This window comes from Cyprinus carpio, chromosome B24 (genome assembly GCF_018340385.1).
Source record: "Cyprinus carpio isolate SPL01 chromosome B24, ASM1834038v1, whole genome shotgun sequence".
Taxonomy (NCBI): Eukaryota; Metazoa; Chordata; class Actinopteri; order Cypriniformes; family Cyprinidae; genus Cyprinus; species Cyprinus carpio.
This window is the reverse complement of record NC_056620.1, coordinates 12,680,656-12,696,150: the sequence shown is the minus strand read 5'-3', so window position 1 is coordinate 12,696,150 and position 15,495 is coordinate 12,680,656. Positions and strand designations below refer to the sequence as shown.

At 36.2% G+C, this 15,495-nt stretch overlaps 1 protein-coding gene across 1 annotated transcript in view; it reads right to left on the bottom strand.

The window, feature by feature from the left end:
* LOC109050250 (phosphatidylinositol 3,4,5-trisphosphate-dependent Rac exchanger 2 protein-like) overlaps positions 1-15,495 on the bottom strand; it is a 136,641-nt gene that overhangs the window by 88,662 nt on the left and 32,484 nt on the right. Inside the window, 5 exon segments of the mRNA XM_042752532.1 lie at positions 5,801-5,904; positions 6,014-6,147; positions 11,084-11,245; positions 13,248-13,349; positions 14,958-15,062. Coding sequence (XP_042608466.1) covers positions 5,801-5,904; positions 6,014-6,147; positions 11,084-11,245; positions 13,248-13,349; positions 14,958-15,062 — 607 coding nt within the window.

Sequence of the window (15,495 nt, the reverse complement as noted above, 5' to 3'; positions counted from 1 at the left end):
GAACATTCTTTCTTTCATTTAAACAACTGAAATGCAAATCAAAGAGAAGCTCTCCATCTATGACTTAGAGTGCACTTTTACAGCGGTGCACAGGAAGTCTCCATCAACGGCTTTCATTACACGCAAATAATAGTCTATGTCTGGATTTTACACGGCGACTTTGGGGAGAATGGGAAAACACCCACAAGCAAATGCGGCAGTGTTGGCTTTGTTTAGATCCCATGGACTGAAACCCATCCATCTTCAGAGCAGCCAGATATTAGGTCCGCCAGGGAGCAAATGATTGCTTCTACAAATATAACTGATAATCAGGGCCTCTTCATCGCCAAAACACACTCCACTCAAGAGTTCATCCAGTCACCGGGCTCCAAGCACTTGTCATCCTGCCCAGAAAATGGCATTTTTCTAACCTTTAGCTGTAAAAGTAGTTAAACGCTTACCCCACATGCTTTGAAACTATAAAGCGCTACAGAGCTATAGAGTTTATTATAGTTTCCCCCTGAGGGTGCAAAGATTATTCAGTTATTTTTAAACTAATGGATGGATTTCCATTAAATCCAATTACAGTATGTTTGCCTTCACATGACTTATATGAACTACTTTTATGGTGATATTTTGTCACTTTTAGCACTTAATAGCCCTAGTACCCAATTACTTTCATTATGCAGAAAAGACGGATTCGGATAAAATCCTTCATAGGTGTTTTACAGAAAAAATAGACAAATGGAGTATAAAATAGTCATATCAGGGGTATTAGAGTTCCCTTTAAATAATAATAAAATATGAAATAAATTAAATATTTAAGAAATGTAAACTTTATTTTCATGTACAACATTTCTCATTTTCATTAGTCTAGCTAATATACAAAATAGCTAAAAACTAAAACAATTAATAAATTAATTGTTAATTAATATGTAATTAAATTATATATACACACAGGTGCATCTCAATAAATTAGAATGTCGTGGAAAAGTTCATTTATTTCAGTAATTCAACTCAAACTGTGAAACTTGTGTATTAAATAAATTCAGTGCACACAGACTGAAGTAGTTTAAGCCTTTGGTTCTTTTAATTGTGATGATTTTGGCTCACATTTAACAAAAACCCACCAATTCACTCAACAATCTCCACAAATTAGAATATGGTGACATGCCAGTCAGCTAATCAACTCAAAACACCTGCAAAGGTTTTCTGAGCCTTCAAAATGGTCTCTCAGTTTGGTTCACTAGGCTACACAGTCATGGGGAAGACTGCTTATCTGACAGTTGTGCAGAAGACAATCATTGACACCCTTCACAAGGAGGGTAAGCCACAAACATTCATTGCCAAAGAAGTTGGCTGTTCACAGAGTGCTGTATCCAAGCATGTTAATAGAAAGTTGAGTGGAAGGAAAAAGTGTGGAAGAAAAAGATGCAAAACCAACCGAGAGCACCGCAGCCTTATGAGGATTGTCAAGCAAAATCGATTCAAGAATTTGAGTGAACTTTACAAGGAAAGGTCTGAGGCTGGTGTCAAGGCATCAAGAGCACACCACACACAGACGTGACAAGGAATTTGGCGACAGTTGACGTATTCCTCTTGTTAAGCCACTCCTGAACCACAGGCTACGTCAGAGGCGTCTTACCTGGGCTAAGGAGAAGAAGAACTGGACTGTTGCCCAGTGGTCCAAAGTCCTCTTTTCAGATGAGAGCAAGTTTTCCATTTCATTTGGAAACCAAGGCCCTAGAGTCTGAAGGAAGGGTGGAGAAGCTCAAAGCAAAAGTTGCTTGAAGTCCAGTGTTAAGTTTCCACAGTCTGTGATGATTTGGGGTGCAATGTCATCTGCTGGTGTTGGTCCATTGTGTTTTTTGAAAGCCAAAGTCACTGCACCCATTTACCAATAAATTTTGGAGTACTTCATGCTTCCTTCTGCCTGATCAGCTTTTTGATAATGCTGATTTCATTTTCCAGCAGGATTTGGCACCTGCCCACACTGCCAAAAGCACCAAAAGTTGGTTAAATGACCATGGTGTTGGTGTGCTTGACTGGCCAGCAAACTCACCAGACCTGAACCCCATAGAGAATCTATGGGGTATTGTCAAGAGGAAAATGAGAAACAAGAGAACAAACAATGCAGATGAGCTGAAGGCCACTGTCAAAGAAACCTGGGCTTCCATACCACCTCAGCAGTGCCACAAACTGATCACCTCCATGCCACGCCGAATTGAGGCAGTAATTAAAGCAAAAGGAGCCCCTACCAAGTGTAGCGTATCAGACCCGAACCAGACAAATTAAAGATTTGATCGTGAGCATGGTTGAAACATGAGGAGCCGAATTCCACAGAAAGGCAACAGGATGTTGTAAATCAACTCCTAGCACCACAGTCTGAAGCAAGATAACCAACCAACTCTTTCAGAGAACAGCTTTCAACATTAACACCATTAGAACAATTATTGACAATTTCAATTCAAAAAAGAGATTGATGGTCAAAGAGATGCACAGCATGACCATCACATGTAAACCCATGAGAGTAAACAAGATCGTTGGATTGACTTCCCCCCACCTACAAGACAAGAACCGGACTGAAATTCCTAAGGGGACCTTTTAACCTCTGGTCTCCACACAGAAAATCCTTATGTCAGAGAATGGCACAGGAACTGTCGTTTATTGATGTAGTTGCACCAAGATGAATACAAAAAGACTTCTAAAGGAATATCAGTCCATTGCTTAACTCCATATCATTTATGAAACCCACACATTTGACTATCATGTTTCTAATCAATTATTGTGTGTCTTTTTAATAACTATTGAATAGTTTAAGTATTCATATTCATGTTTAGTATGTGTGTGTTCGAATCTTCTTCTTGCTTGAAACGTTTCTGACCATCAGTTATTTGTCAAATGTATCATATTCTTATCATAGGAGTCATGTCCAAAATTATACCATGCAAGAGCGGGAAAATTCGGACCACGTGATTGATAAGATAACATATGATTTATGAATGGGTAGGACAAACATCGCAACACCCCGAACAAAGACAATATCTAATTGGTCAAGACAACATTTGAGGTGTGGCCCAAAAGGCCAGTTTAAATACTCAGGACACCATCAAATTTTGCTTTTAGATTTTGCTTGTAGTTTAAGCTTTTAGTCATGCTTTTAGTCATGCTTTGTCATCACTTTTAGCGTTCTTCGAGCGCCGTTCCAGCGTGCTTCGGCCTGCACGCCTGCTGCTACTTAGCCACGATGAGAAGAAACACCCCCTAATCTCATCAAACTTTACTTGTATTCTTTTACTTTAGTTTCTTTTCTTTTCCGTTTGAGAGTTTCGTGTTCTGAGTTAAATTTTGTAACACCGTGTCTCCGAGTCTGACCTCGAGTGCCCGTTCAACTTCAACCAGCCCACAACTCCGCATCGTCAGCCAACGCCCAACCACAGCTTCCCAAGACGTCACTTCAACGACTACTGAACTTCCAGCCAATCAGCAACCTCGGGAAACCCCCTTTTCAACGACAACAAAGGGAACCCCCGTCACACAGACAACACAAGTAACGTACCTCCAGACTGAGCTGAACTGGTTTATCTAATATAATTTTAACCTCATTGAGGAACTCAATGCGAGGGTTAATTAAGTGATTGATGGATGTTCATGTCTATGCAATTTCACGTATTGCTGTAAACTTGGGATTTCACATTTTCATTCTCTTAAACTCATTCTTCCCTAACTTTCTATCCTCCTGCAACTTGTGTGAATGTGTGAGTGCGTGTGCTTATGTGTTAGATTTATCTAATAAAGCCTTATTTATATTGAAAAGAGAAGTATTTGTGTTTTTGTGCTTACAAGTTAATGTCTTAAACTGCCGATCTTGTTACTGTGCTAATTAATAGTGTTTTCACTATCCTTTGGATATTAATATCCATTGCAGATTTGATGTTATATGGCTCGTTCAATGAATCGCTGGCCGTTTCGGTGATCAGCCGTGAAACAGTGATTCTGTTCAAATTCCCTTTAAAATCTTAAATGATTCCCTTGACCTGTTTCCCTTACACAAGTATTGAGTACATATACAGTAAATTAACACACATTCCAGAAGGCCAACAATTCACTAAAAATATTTGGTAACACTTTATAATAACGTTCAAGTAATTTATAAATTAACATTTTAAATTTAACATTTTAGTAATGTTTTATTAATTCAGTTATAAGTTACTTATAAGTTATTAGTTAATGATGAATGAATCATTTACAAAACATGACTATGTTCATAAATGATTAATAAGTGGTATGCTAAAAATTTACAAATGTGTTGTAAGTTATTTTAAAAAATGATTAAATCATGAAATAAATTATACAGATCATTAGTAGATAGTTTATAGTTGATAAGTTATTTATCAATTATAAATCAATGATGAACAAATGATGAACAAACCATTAGTAAATGATCAGTTTATGATTTATTGACGAAGTTGTAAGCTGGTCTGGGTTCAAAAGCACAAACATGAAGGTATGCTAAAGCACTATTTTTAAGAAGAGTAATTTATTTGTTTTGAAGTGGATAAACATTTATAAATGCCTTAAAAGTGTTATAAATGACTTGTATACATATACAAATAATTTGTAGCAGGTAAGAAAGGTCTACAAATGATATGTAACAAATTTACAAGTGATTAATGGTTTACACATTAGATTAGGGGATGCAGAAAGCTTTGTAAATGATTTATTCATGTGTTTACACATCAACTATAACAGGTGTTGAACACTTTGTAGTGTGTACTGCAGTGTAAGTGCTGACTGGTGAGGGTATAGACAGCTGTCTTCTCTGACACACATGGAGTCTTTAACTCTGTGCACCTGATGTGAACTTTAGTGGAAGGTAAAACCGGTTGAGAGGTTCACTTCATCACTAGATCCCACACACTCCACAAAGAACGCAAGTCTGTGCTGATGAGTGAAAGGATTTAACACAACCCACTGGAATCACCTGACTAAGGGATTTTATAAATGTTTTCCACTTCAAAACAAATAAATTACTCTTCTTAAAAATAGTGCTTTAGCATACCTGCATGTTTGTGCTTTTGAACCCAGACCAGCTAACAACTTCATCAATAAATCATAAACTGATCATTTACTAATGGTTTGTTCATCATTTGTTCATGATTAACAATTGTTTATTGAGATAATGAAACAAAACTATTTTGACATAAATACGTCAATGATTTATAATTGATAATGTATCAACTAATAACTTATAAACTATCTACTAATGATCTGTATGGTTTATTTCATGATTTGATCATTTTTTAAAGATAACTTACAACACATTTCTAAATCGTTAGCATACCACTTATTAACCATTTATGAACATATAGTCATGTTTTGTACATGATTCATTCATCATTAACTAATAACTCATAAGTGAATTATAACTGCACTTTATTTGTGCACTATAATTTCACAAATATTATTTAAAATATAGTTTCTTCATTTTAATTTGACATTAATTTCGGAATTCAGTGTGTCAGTATAGAATAGAATAGAATAGAATAGAATAGAATAGAATAGAATAGAATAGAATAGAATAGAATAGAATGCAGCATTTATCATTTTCATTGTACTAAAACTGGACAAAAGAAAAAAATAATAAAATGGTAAAACACAACTCAATTACTAAAACTTTAACTATAATTAAAATAATAAAGAAAACAGAAAAATAAAACCTAATTCAAAATAATATAAACAAATTATAATAGTATCTCAATGATGCTAAAATAACACTAATATGAATTTGTAATGAAATGAGAGTGAGTAAACAAAACACCTGTTCCATCATCCACATTCTCCACCTCCATGACCTCTGTGTTGATTCGACCTCGGAACAGGTAACGAGGACCCTCAGTGGCTGTCTTACTGTTTTTCAAACGCCTGTAACAGAGCCCAGTACAGAACCGTTACTCTGAGCTTACCTGTTATCTCATTAAAAACCAACACAGCTGGCAACTGCAAGGTTTGACAGGTGAAAGTGAAAGCTCACCTGTTCTTCTTCTTACAGTACACCAGCAAGTTGTCAAAGAGAAAGAAGATGCGTTCCTGGATGTTCCCCGCAGAGATCTTCAGCAGTACTCCCTGCATGAGCATCTCTGTACAGCTGTCTGTGATGTTGGAGCCCTAAGTGTTGAAAATAGAGTGCAAATATATATATTTTTTTATTATTTAATACTTTTTATCGAAATGTTTTCTTCATGAAAATAAAATTAAATAAAATTAAAAATTATTCATTTCTGTTCAGCTGTGTGTGATGATGGAGCCCTGAGTAAGGACAATAGAAAAGATATTTCCAGAACTATCACTTGAAAAATGTTCTTCTGTGTCCTACAGCTGCCATATTAAGTGTTATAATTTCTCCCATTCATTTGTTTGTGCAAGTGGTCCATCCCTTATACTGCTCTATCCCACATATTGACTGGTTTCCCAGAGTGCTCTTGGTCATAGAGTCTCATGAACACTGCTTCATAAGACCTGCTGTGAAGGACACACAGCTGCGCAGGAGGTCAACAACAATGAGCAACCAGCCACTTCCAGTCGTGTGGAAAAACCACTCGCTTATCCCATCTCCACCCACAGCCAGTGAGAACAGACATCCTCTTCCCCCAAATCATGAACACATATTAACACAGTGATGTATTTCACATTTAACAGGAGCTGAAGTTCATGATTACGAAGCAAATCTAGGATTCTTTGCTTTCATTGTGCGTGTTCATCCCGTCAAAGGCCTTGTTTCCTGGACATGAAGTAACAGGAAAGCAAAAGGCCAGTAATGAAGCACAGAAGGCTAAAACAGATTTGGAAACTGCTTCCAAAAGGTCACAGTGTACTTCATAAAAATGGTTTTGGAATGGTCACTGCACTTCGAACATTGTGTACGACTAAATGGTGCACTGAATTTTCCCCATAATATACATTGCTGTCCTCTGAGAAACTAAAAGTGACAGCTCTGGCCACACAGACCACATGTATATAATTTCTCGCCTACCAGAAGGGTGTGACGGCATAGATATGTGTTACAGACAGAAACAATCTCACAGCGAAATTGTAGATCTTAAAACAAAATTCAGTCAACATCATTTTCGAAACCGATGTCTGTCTGTTATAAAACATTCCACTATATTTCCCTTGTAAAATCTGACTGCCTGTTTTTCATTCTGCGGTATGTTTTTACAATGGTTGATGTGGACAGAGAAACCTGGCTAGGATCATTTCAACATGCACCCTGAATGCTAAAACAACATGGCCTTTGTTTTGCAAAATTTCTTTTTAAAACACAAGGACACGTGCAAGGCTGCTAGGATCAAATGCAAATGTCCAGTTATTCGTTTAAAAATAGTTGCGGTCATTGCTGTTTAATCTTGAACTTATTAGGACTGCTTACAAATTCATTTACTTGCATTCTTGAATACGATATGGCTCAGTGACTCATGAAGCAGATGGGTAAACAGATTCAAAAGGATGTAAGCATAAATGCTGTTTTCTATTGCCATCTGCAAAATATGGTTAAAAATAGATCTAACGCCTGCTGTGAAGTGTTCATTCTGAGATTAGACAATGTTGAGGCTAAATCTGAGTGAAACAGGAAGTTGTACATGAGACAGTTAAACTCAACACTCAGCAGAGAGACTTTCGTGGTTAACACATTGACCACAACAGTTAACTCAGTCTAGTGCCATCATGCCAAAGTGACTCACAGCATCCTATCAACAACACCCACACTCACAAAACCCAGACTTTTGGACTCTGTTGAAGTCATCAATAAATAAACAAATAAATAAATAAAAATGCAGTGCCATTATTTACTCTATCTACATAATTTTCTTTCTTCTGTGGAACCAGGGTATGTTAAACTCCATGACAAAGAAAACACCCTCAAAGCATTGTAAAAGTAGTCCATTAGATTCCTACATCCCAAATGTTCTGATGTCACAAGCTAGGCTTTCGTAAGAAAAATACTCATAGTTACACCAAGTTCAACATCTGTGCTTCCAAACATTAATGGTTTTCATATGATACATTTGAATATGTGCATATGTAAATGAGACTAATCCAAAGTTCTGTCATGAAACTCTAGATGGTGCAGTCTGATTCAGGTTCTAACTCAATCTGACATAGTGACATCATTATTCACATGGCGCAGCTAATTGTTGTTGTTGTTGTTTCACATCAGCAGCCAATGAGCTGCTGCTCAACATTCAAATGCTCGGCTATTGCCTGCTTTAGGAGTTGCAGCCTCCACCTCCCCAGCTCCACCTGTATACATCTGCTACAGGGTGATTTCATCTATGTTGTATATGGGGGTTATTTCATGTTATATGTTCAACAGCAGTGTTTCTTACATGCTCAAAGCAGCAAGTGCTCTGCCACAGAAGAAGCAGTGTATCAGATCTATTCCGCCAAAACCAAACACATTAACATTGTCATGTACATTACCATGCTAAACTCTCTGAGAGTTTTTATGATAAATTATGATGTTATGATAAATAAGCTAAAATTCTAAAGTTTGGGGTATAAAGATTATTTGGAAGAAGTCCACAAATCTGCATTTATTTGATAAAAATAAAGTAAAAGCTAAAATTTAAAATAACATTTTTACTTAAATATATTTTAAAAATGTAATTTATTCCTGTGATATCAAAGCTCAGCAGGGATTATTCCACTCTTCGGTGTCACATGATCCTTCAGAAAAAAATAGAATATGCTAATTTGATGCTAAAGAAACATTTCTTTTTATCAATGTTGTGGTACTTAACATTTTTATGGGACTGGCAATAAATTTTTTTGAGGATTCTTTGTTAGAGAGTTCAAAAGACAAACATTTATTTGAAACAAAACTTTTGTAACAATGTAAAGGTATTTACTTTCATTTTTAATTATATTTCATGCATCCTTGCTGAATAAAAGTATTAAAGAGATAGCGGAACTGTTTGGTTACCCATATTCTTCAGAATCTTCTTTTATGTTCAGCAGAATAAAGAAACTCATACAGGTTTGGTACAACCTGAGGGTGAATAAATTACCACTTTAATTTCTATCAGAATAAAACCAGACCCCAAATTTCTGAATGGTAGTGTATATTTAAATATATATTAATAATATAAATGATTATCATAAACATTTTGATAAGCTCTCCTTTGTCTTATATTGAAGAAAAGCCATACGGATGCATACATCATGACAAAATTTTATTTTTGTTTTCTTTGAAATACCACTTAAACTACAGTATCACTCCATCGTCTAAACTAATTCATGTCCTGGTCGACTTTTACATCCTAATGAGTTTGAGCTCACCATGTTTGTGTCTTTTATTTCACCTCTTTCCACCTTTCCCCAAAGCTACAGAGCACCCCGCTCACATAAAACCTCACTGGACGGGTCCGTTACATAAACCCCAAGCACAGAACCCATACTGCCCGCACAATCAACGCCATTGTTACCCTTGGCCGGCAGCCCCATGCCCAGTCACACGTTATTAAGCAGAAAGTCTGGAGGATAAATGAGTTTCGAACGGCAGTCGACGGTACCTGCTGGTTACTTGATGGGATGGGAGCAGAACACATCTGCATGTTAGATATAGTTTGTGGTTAGTTTATAGAGCACTTGTGAAAGTATTTCTGCTCTAATCAGCCATCTGAATATGAATACTGGCTGAGTTAATCTCGTGCTATGGTCAAGTGGCCGCTACCGTACAAAGTGGGTCTAATTAAAGGCACTGATGCAAACAGCAGACAGTGCTGGCGTAGTCTAAAGAGCACTCAGCTGAGCTGGAGGGTGGAGGGAGGGGTAACGAAGGCTGAAAGAATGGACGAACAAAAGAATTAAGTTCAATTAGGGCTTAAGATTTTAGGGTTTCAATAGTTGACATCAAAGACACTGGCAAAATTGAATTTTAAGGGTTGGTAATGGTGGCTCTTATCTTCTGATGTCAAACTAACTCAGGTGAAGGAGATTAGTCAATATGATTGTTTTTTTATACTTTTTATTTAGTAAGCATTAAACTGACATACTGCTGCCGTACTTAAAACATGAAATTCACCTCTCATATATAACATATATGGAATCACCCCGTAGCAGATCTATACAGGTGGAGCTGGGGAAGGTGAAGGTTTCTGAAGTTCGCTGCAACTGTTACAGCAAGCACCAGCCAAGTAATTGTATGTAGAGCAGCAGCTTATTGGCTGCTGATACAAAAAGAACCAATTAGCTGCGCCAAGTGAATAATTTAAATTTTACTTTGAATCACAGGAATAAATTACATATTAACATATATTAAAATAGAAAAGTGTTATTTTAAAATTGAATCATTCATGATCCAGCTTCATCTACAGAAGAAGTGAGTATAGGGTTTTTTTTATGAATCTCTGCAAATCAAATTTCCTAATAATGTGCTAGTTAGCAAGTTTTGCAGCTAAATGCAGCTAAAGTTTACAGTCTGCTCGTCACTCCACGGAAGAGAGGGGCGGGGTCAGCAGAGCTCATTAGCATTTAAAGCAACATTCAACAAAATGGCTTGCTCTGAAAAGAGCTGTTTTTGCCATGGTAAAAAAGGGTGTTTTTATACTACCATTGAAAAATTTTAATGAATGAAAGTATGTTATAGACTTTTCTTTAAGACCCTAAAGAATCATATCAACTTGTAAAAAATGGGCATCTGATGGCCCCTTTAATAATGTTGAAAACAGTTGTAAAGCTTGAAATTTATGTGGAAACCATAGTACATTTTCATGATTCTTTGATGAATAGAAAGTTCAAAAGAACAGTGTTTATTTAAAATAGACATTATTGCAAGTCTTTGCTGTCAATTGAATACATTCTTGCTAAATAAAAGTATTAAAATTATTAAGATATCTTTCTTGTCTATAATTCAAACTTTGCAGGATGAGTTACACACCAAACCTTAATAGATAAGGGTTAAGAGTTTGTTCAAATCACCAAGTTTGCCATAGTAATTACCACTAATAGTTTATAAACAACAGAACTCATGATGTGTGTGTGTGTGTGTGTGTGTGTGTGTGTGTGTGTGTGTGTGTGTGTGTGTGTTTATGTGTGTGTTTACCTCCCAGCCCTCAATATGAGACTGCCACTCTTCCAGCACCTCGAGCTTCTCCATCTGCCTTTTAGCCTCATTAATACTGGAACAAACGGCTTTCATCACCTGCAATGACTCCTGCACCATCAAGTAATCGTTGTGTTTCTTTGGGGTTCTTTTCAGCAGCTCCTAAACAACCACAGAGAACAAAAACATCAAGAAAGTGGTATAATTACAACAAAACATGCTTGTATCGTGAATATGTACAAAATAAACTTAACTTTGAAACAAAGCTTGACATTGACTGATGGAATTACCAAATGTTTTTTTAAAGAATTATGGCTAAAACTGTGTTTGTGGTATGTTCAACGTTCTTGCTACTGCAAGATGGGGTGTGTTGAGGAAGATACTAATCTCTAAACCAAGTCTAAACACAAGTGTTCTGCCTCATCAGTTTAATTCTGCCGCTCACATTTACATAAGATATCTGAGCAACCACAGATGCCTATCACTGGTATTTAGCGAGAGGGGCCACGGCGGCTCCGACTGTGAGAAGCTCAGTGAAAACGCCAGAAATTATGGTCTTATTACATGAACTATCGCTTGTGGGTGTTTACAGTAAATGGTTTAAATATCAATGTTTTGGGTTCAAGAATAGCCACGAAACATTAGCAGTAGGCCTGGCATTAGATGAAACACAGAGTGTAAATAATGGCTTGTAAAACTGTTGCTGATGTTCTATGTAAATGTACAGTATAATTTGTAACACTCTGACCTTCTACCAAAAACATGTGAAGTTTAGTGTTTTACCAATTTGGATTTAAGCTGTGAAGGTGACAAAAATTTGAGGTCACTGTTTAGTCCTAATTGAAGTTATCCTAACATGAGTAAAAGCACAGTTTGTTTAAGCATATTTCATGAGTTAAATATATTCTGAAATGAGAACTTTGAAAAAGAACATTGATCAAAATTAGAAAATAATTTTAAGATACCTCCCAGTGATTGGTATTAGTCTGACACCTGGTGCTAATTTCCTTAATTATCTGAGAAACCCTATTTAATTAGAAGCCCTACTTTCCAGTTTTCACTGACTTTGTAAGATGGTGAGGTGTTCTGAAGTGACTGAAACCCTCCAACAGCAGTTGTCCAGATGAAGGCCAATAGCAGTCATAGCAAGAGAAGTTGGTCATTCCAAATCTGTCATTTCTTGAGTATTGTATCTTTACAATGTCACTTAGTCATTCAAGACCCCCAAAATGGCTGGTCATCCACAGAAGACAAATCCACCAGAGGACAGGATAATGCGGAGAATCTCAATGGAAAATCGGTTCAACACTGCAGCTGGAATTGCTTGCCAGTTCAGTGCTGAACAGTGTCTCGGCATACAGCGTCTCAATGTTTAAGAGACATCTGACTGAAAGCAGGTAAAGCAGTTCCTTGAAGATAAAAACATAGAAATAATGAAATGGCCGGCGCCAGAGTTCTGATCTAAACCCAATTCAAAATCTCTGGAGAATCCTTGGTGACAAAGTTATGGCTAAGAAACCACTACAGTCACCGAACTGTGGGAAAGTGGAAGAAAAGTGGACCAAGACCAAACTAGTGATGCCCTGTGGCCGCAGATGTGCTGAAGTCATTCAAAGCAATGGCCTCTACAATTCCTACTCATTTTTGACTGCTGTAGCCTTCTTTAGTGGCAATCTTTCTTCGTGGTACAATCATTGCTGTTCTCTAATTTTGATCACTGCCCCCCCCCCCCAAAATAACCAAGAAGATTACATTATTTAAAAAAAAAATAAAAATCAAGTGTTCATAAATTGTTGTGAGCTTGAGCTGTCTCATTTCCAGTGTGACAAACTAATCAGAATATCAGATGTGAATTTTTACTCTTATCTCTTGTTTTATTATTTAAGAGGTTTATATTTAATATGTTTAATGATAAAATATATTTGAAGTGTTAAAACATGTAAAAATTTGTCTTTTTTATATTACCAATATTTAAAAAAATAATAATTACAATAATAATTTAATTTAAATATATATAAATAATTTAAATAATTTCCAAAGATAAATGATCATTTTATTACTAATTATTTCCAGTAATTATCACTCATGCAAAATGATAAGGTCATGTTACAATGTAGTTTGAACTGTCTATAGTTGATATAGTTATAATTTGTACTGTACTCACTCTCAGGAGTAATGGATATTTACAGATCCTCTGGATGGGTGCAACCAAGTAGCCCTCCAAAGGAACCTCTGTGTTCTTCCTGCCGCCCAGCAACATGCAGTTTAAAAGATAAACAAGCAAAAGAGGTCAGAAAATAACAAAATCTTCTGTGCAGTCGTTAATAACACTATATACTTGCATTTGAGTCTCAGAGGGATGACATGTTCCCCCAAGGTCATGGCTATAAAATTGCCATTAAATCAAATTCAATTACAGCCGTATAGCCACCACAGCGTGAGTTCAAAGACCTGGAAGCAATAAATCTAAAAGTGCTCACAATCCTACTGTATACTGTAGGTTACCAACATTATCCTTTCAAGAACACCAGTGGTTATATTTCTGTTTTTATATTAACACATTAATTTATCTTAATTTCAAAAATACAGCAAACAAACATAAAGAGCTTTTAATACAACAAATAAAATTTAAATAAATTACCCTAATAAAAAGAAGAAACAAACATTTACACTAATGCACTTACAAGAGACGTCTATAGATCAATAAGTTGCACTGGAATAAATGTCAAAACATACACGTTTCTATATTTCTTAAGCAAATCCACAACATAAAGCTTCAAAAATGTGAGCGTGCAGCTTGTCTTCTAATGTATGTATGCATTTTAGTGTTATAGAAGGGTCAGTGCTTGCTTGCATTACATTACACAGACTCTCGTTGAAGGACACTCCTGTCAGCTCAGCCAGAGGAAATGAATTTGTGTCGGACTCACAGGAGGTTATAAGATATAGTATTACAAACACATGCCACCAGGCCCTCAGTGTTAGACCTGACCTTCACCCGGTCCTGCCCATTAACAATGACCATTAATGAGCTCTCCGTCCAGGGACAGGAACAGAAATGTGTCCAACAAATACATCTTTATTCATGTGTTTTTATGAAAATAAAATAAAATAAAATAAAATAAAATAAAATAAAATAAATGGAGAGAAGAGAAGAAATTATGAAATAAAGTTATTATTTTTGTTTTCTTTGTGCACAAAAAGTATTCTCGTAGATTCATAATATTACCATTGAAACACATTTTAACAATGTCCTTACGACCTTTCTTGGCCTTGTATGTGGTAGTTCCCTTGTTTTCTATGCAAGTCAGAAACCTCACAGATTTAATTCAAAATATCTTAATTTGTGCTACAAAGATGAATAAAGGTCTTACAGGTTTGGAACGGCATGAGAGTGAGAAGTTAATGACAGAATTTTCATTTTTGTGTGAACTATCCCTTTAAGCATTACAAATCAAGTACTGAGAAACCTGGTGCAACATTCAGAGTTATTACAGCAGCCATTTATAACAACTTAAATTTATAAATATTTATTTTTGTTTACTAAAATAATATAAGAAAATAATACAATTAAATTAAATTAAATTTTAAATGATAAAAATTAATTTTTAAAAAAGTTAATGAAAAAAGCAACAAAAATGGCACTGGCAGATAATGAGCTGTTCATGTGTAAGAACACAGTAACACGCCTCACTCTGAAACATGCAGAGCAATTAAATCACAGGCTTTGTGATTTGATAACACTAAACCATATCGCAATTTTGTTTTTATTTCGATTACTCATGCAGCCCTGTAAAAATGACTGTGGTACATAGTACACATGAATATTGCAAATTCACAAAAATGATATACAGTCCAGCAACAAGTGTCTTACCAGCAGAAGCGTGCGTACTGTCCTGATCTTATTGAGCTCCAGCAGAAGCCTTTGGGCTTTCTCATGATTCCCACAGTACTCGTCGTAAATCTGAAACCTTCCTCTCTGAGCCACAAAAACACACAAAGACACAGCCAGTCACATACAGGAGGTCAGCTCTGGTAAGCTCTTTTGAAGCTGCATATGACTAACTATTTCTGAGATTTCACTCCTCATGCCCTTCAGCGTCTCTGAGGTTTTACCCAGAGGCAGAAGGAAGACTGCCAGATTGAATGCGAGCACAACAAAGTAGTGCCTTCATCCCAAAACCACAACACAGCATTGTCCTTCAAAGCACCACTGCAGTTGTCTAACCTCACAAATATAACACTGAAAATTATATTTAATTCAAATGTTTAATTTTTTATACTGTGTGTATTGTATCCAGCTAAAAAAAGCTACTTACTTTCCCAGCCTCAAATGTTGGCAGATTTTGGAGGGGTTTTGGTCACTTCTCAGGCTGTCAGGCTGAGAATCCAGCTTAAACCAGCTAAGACCA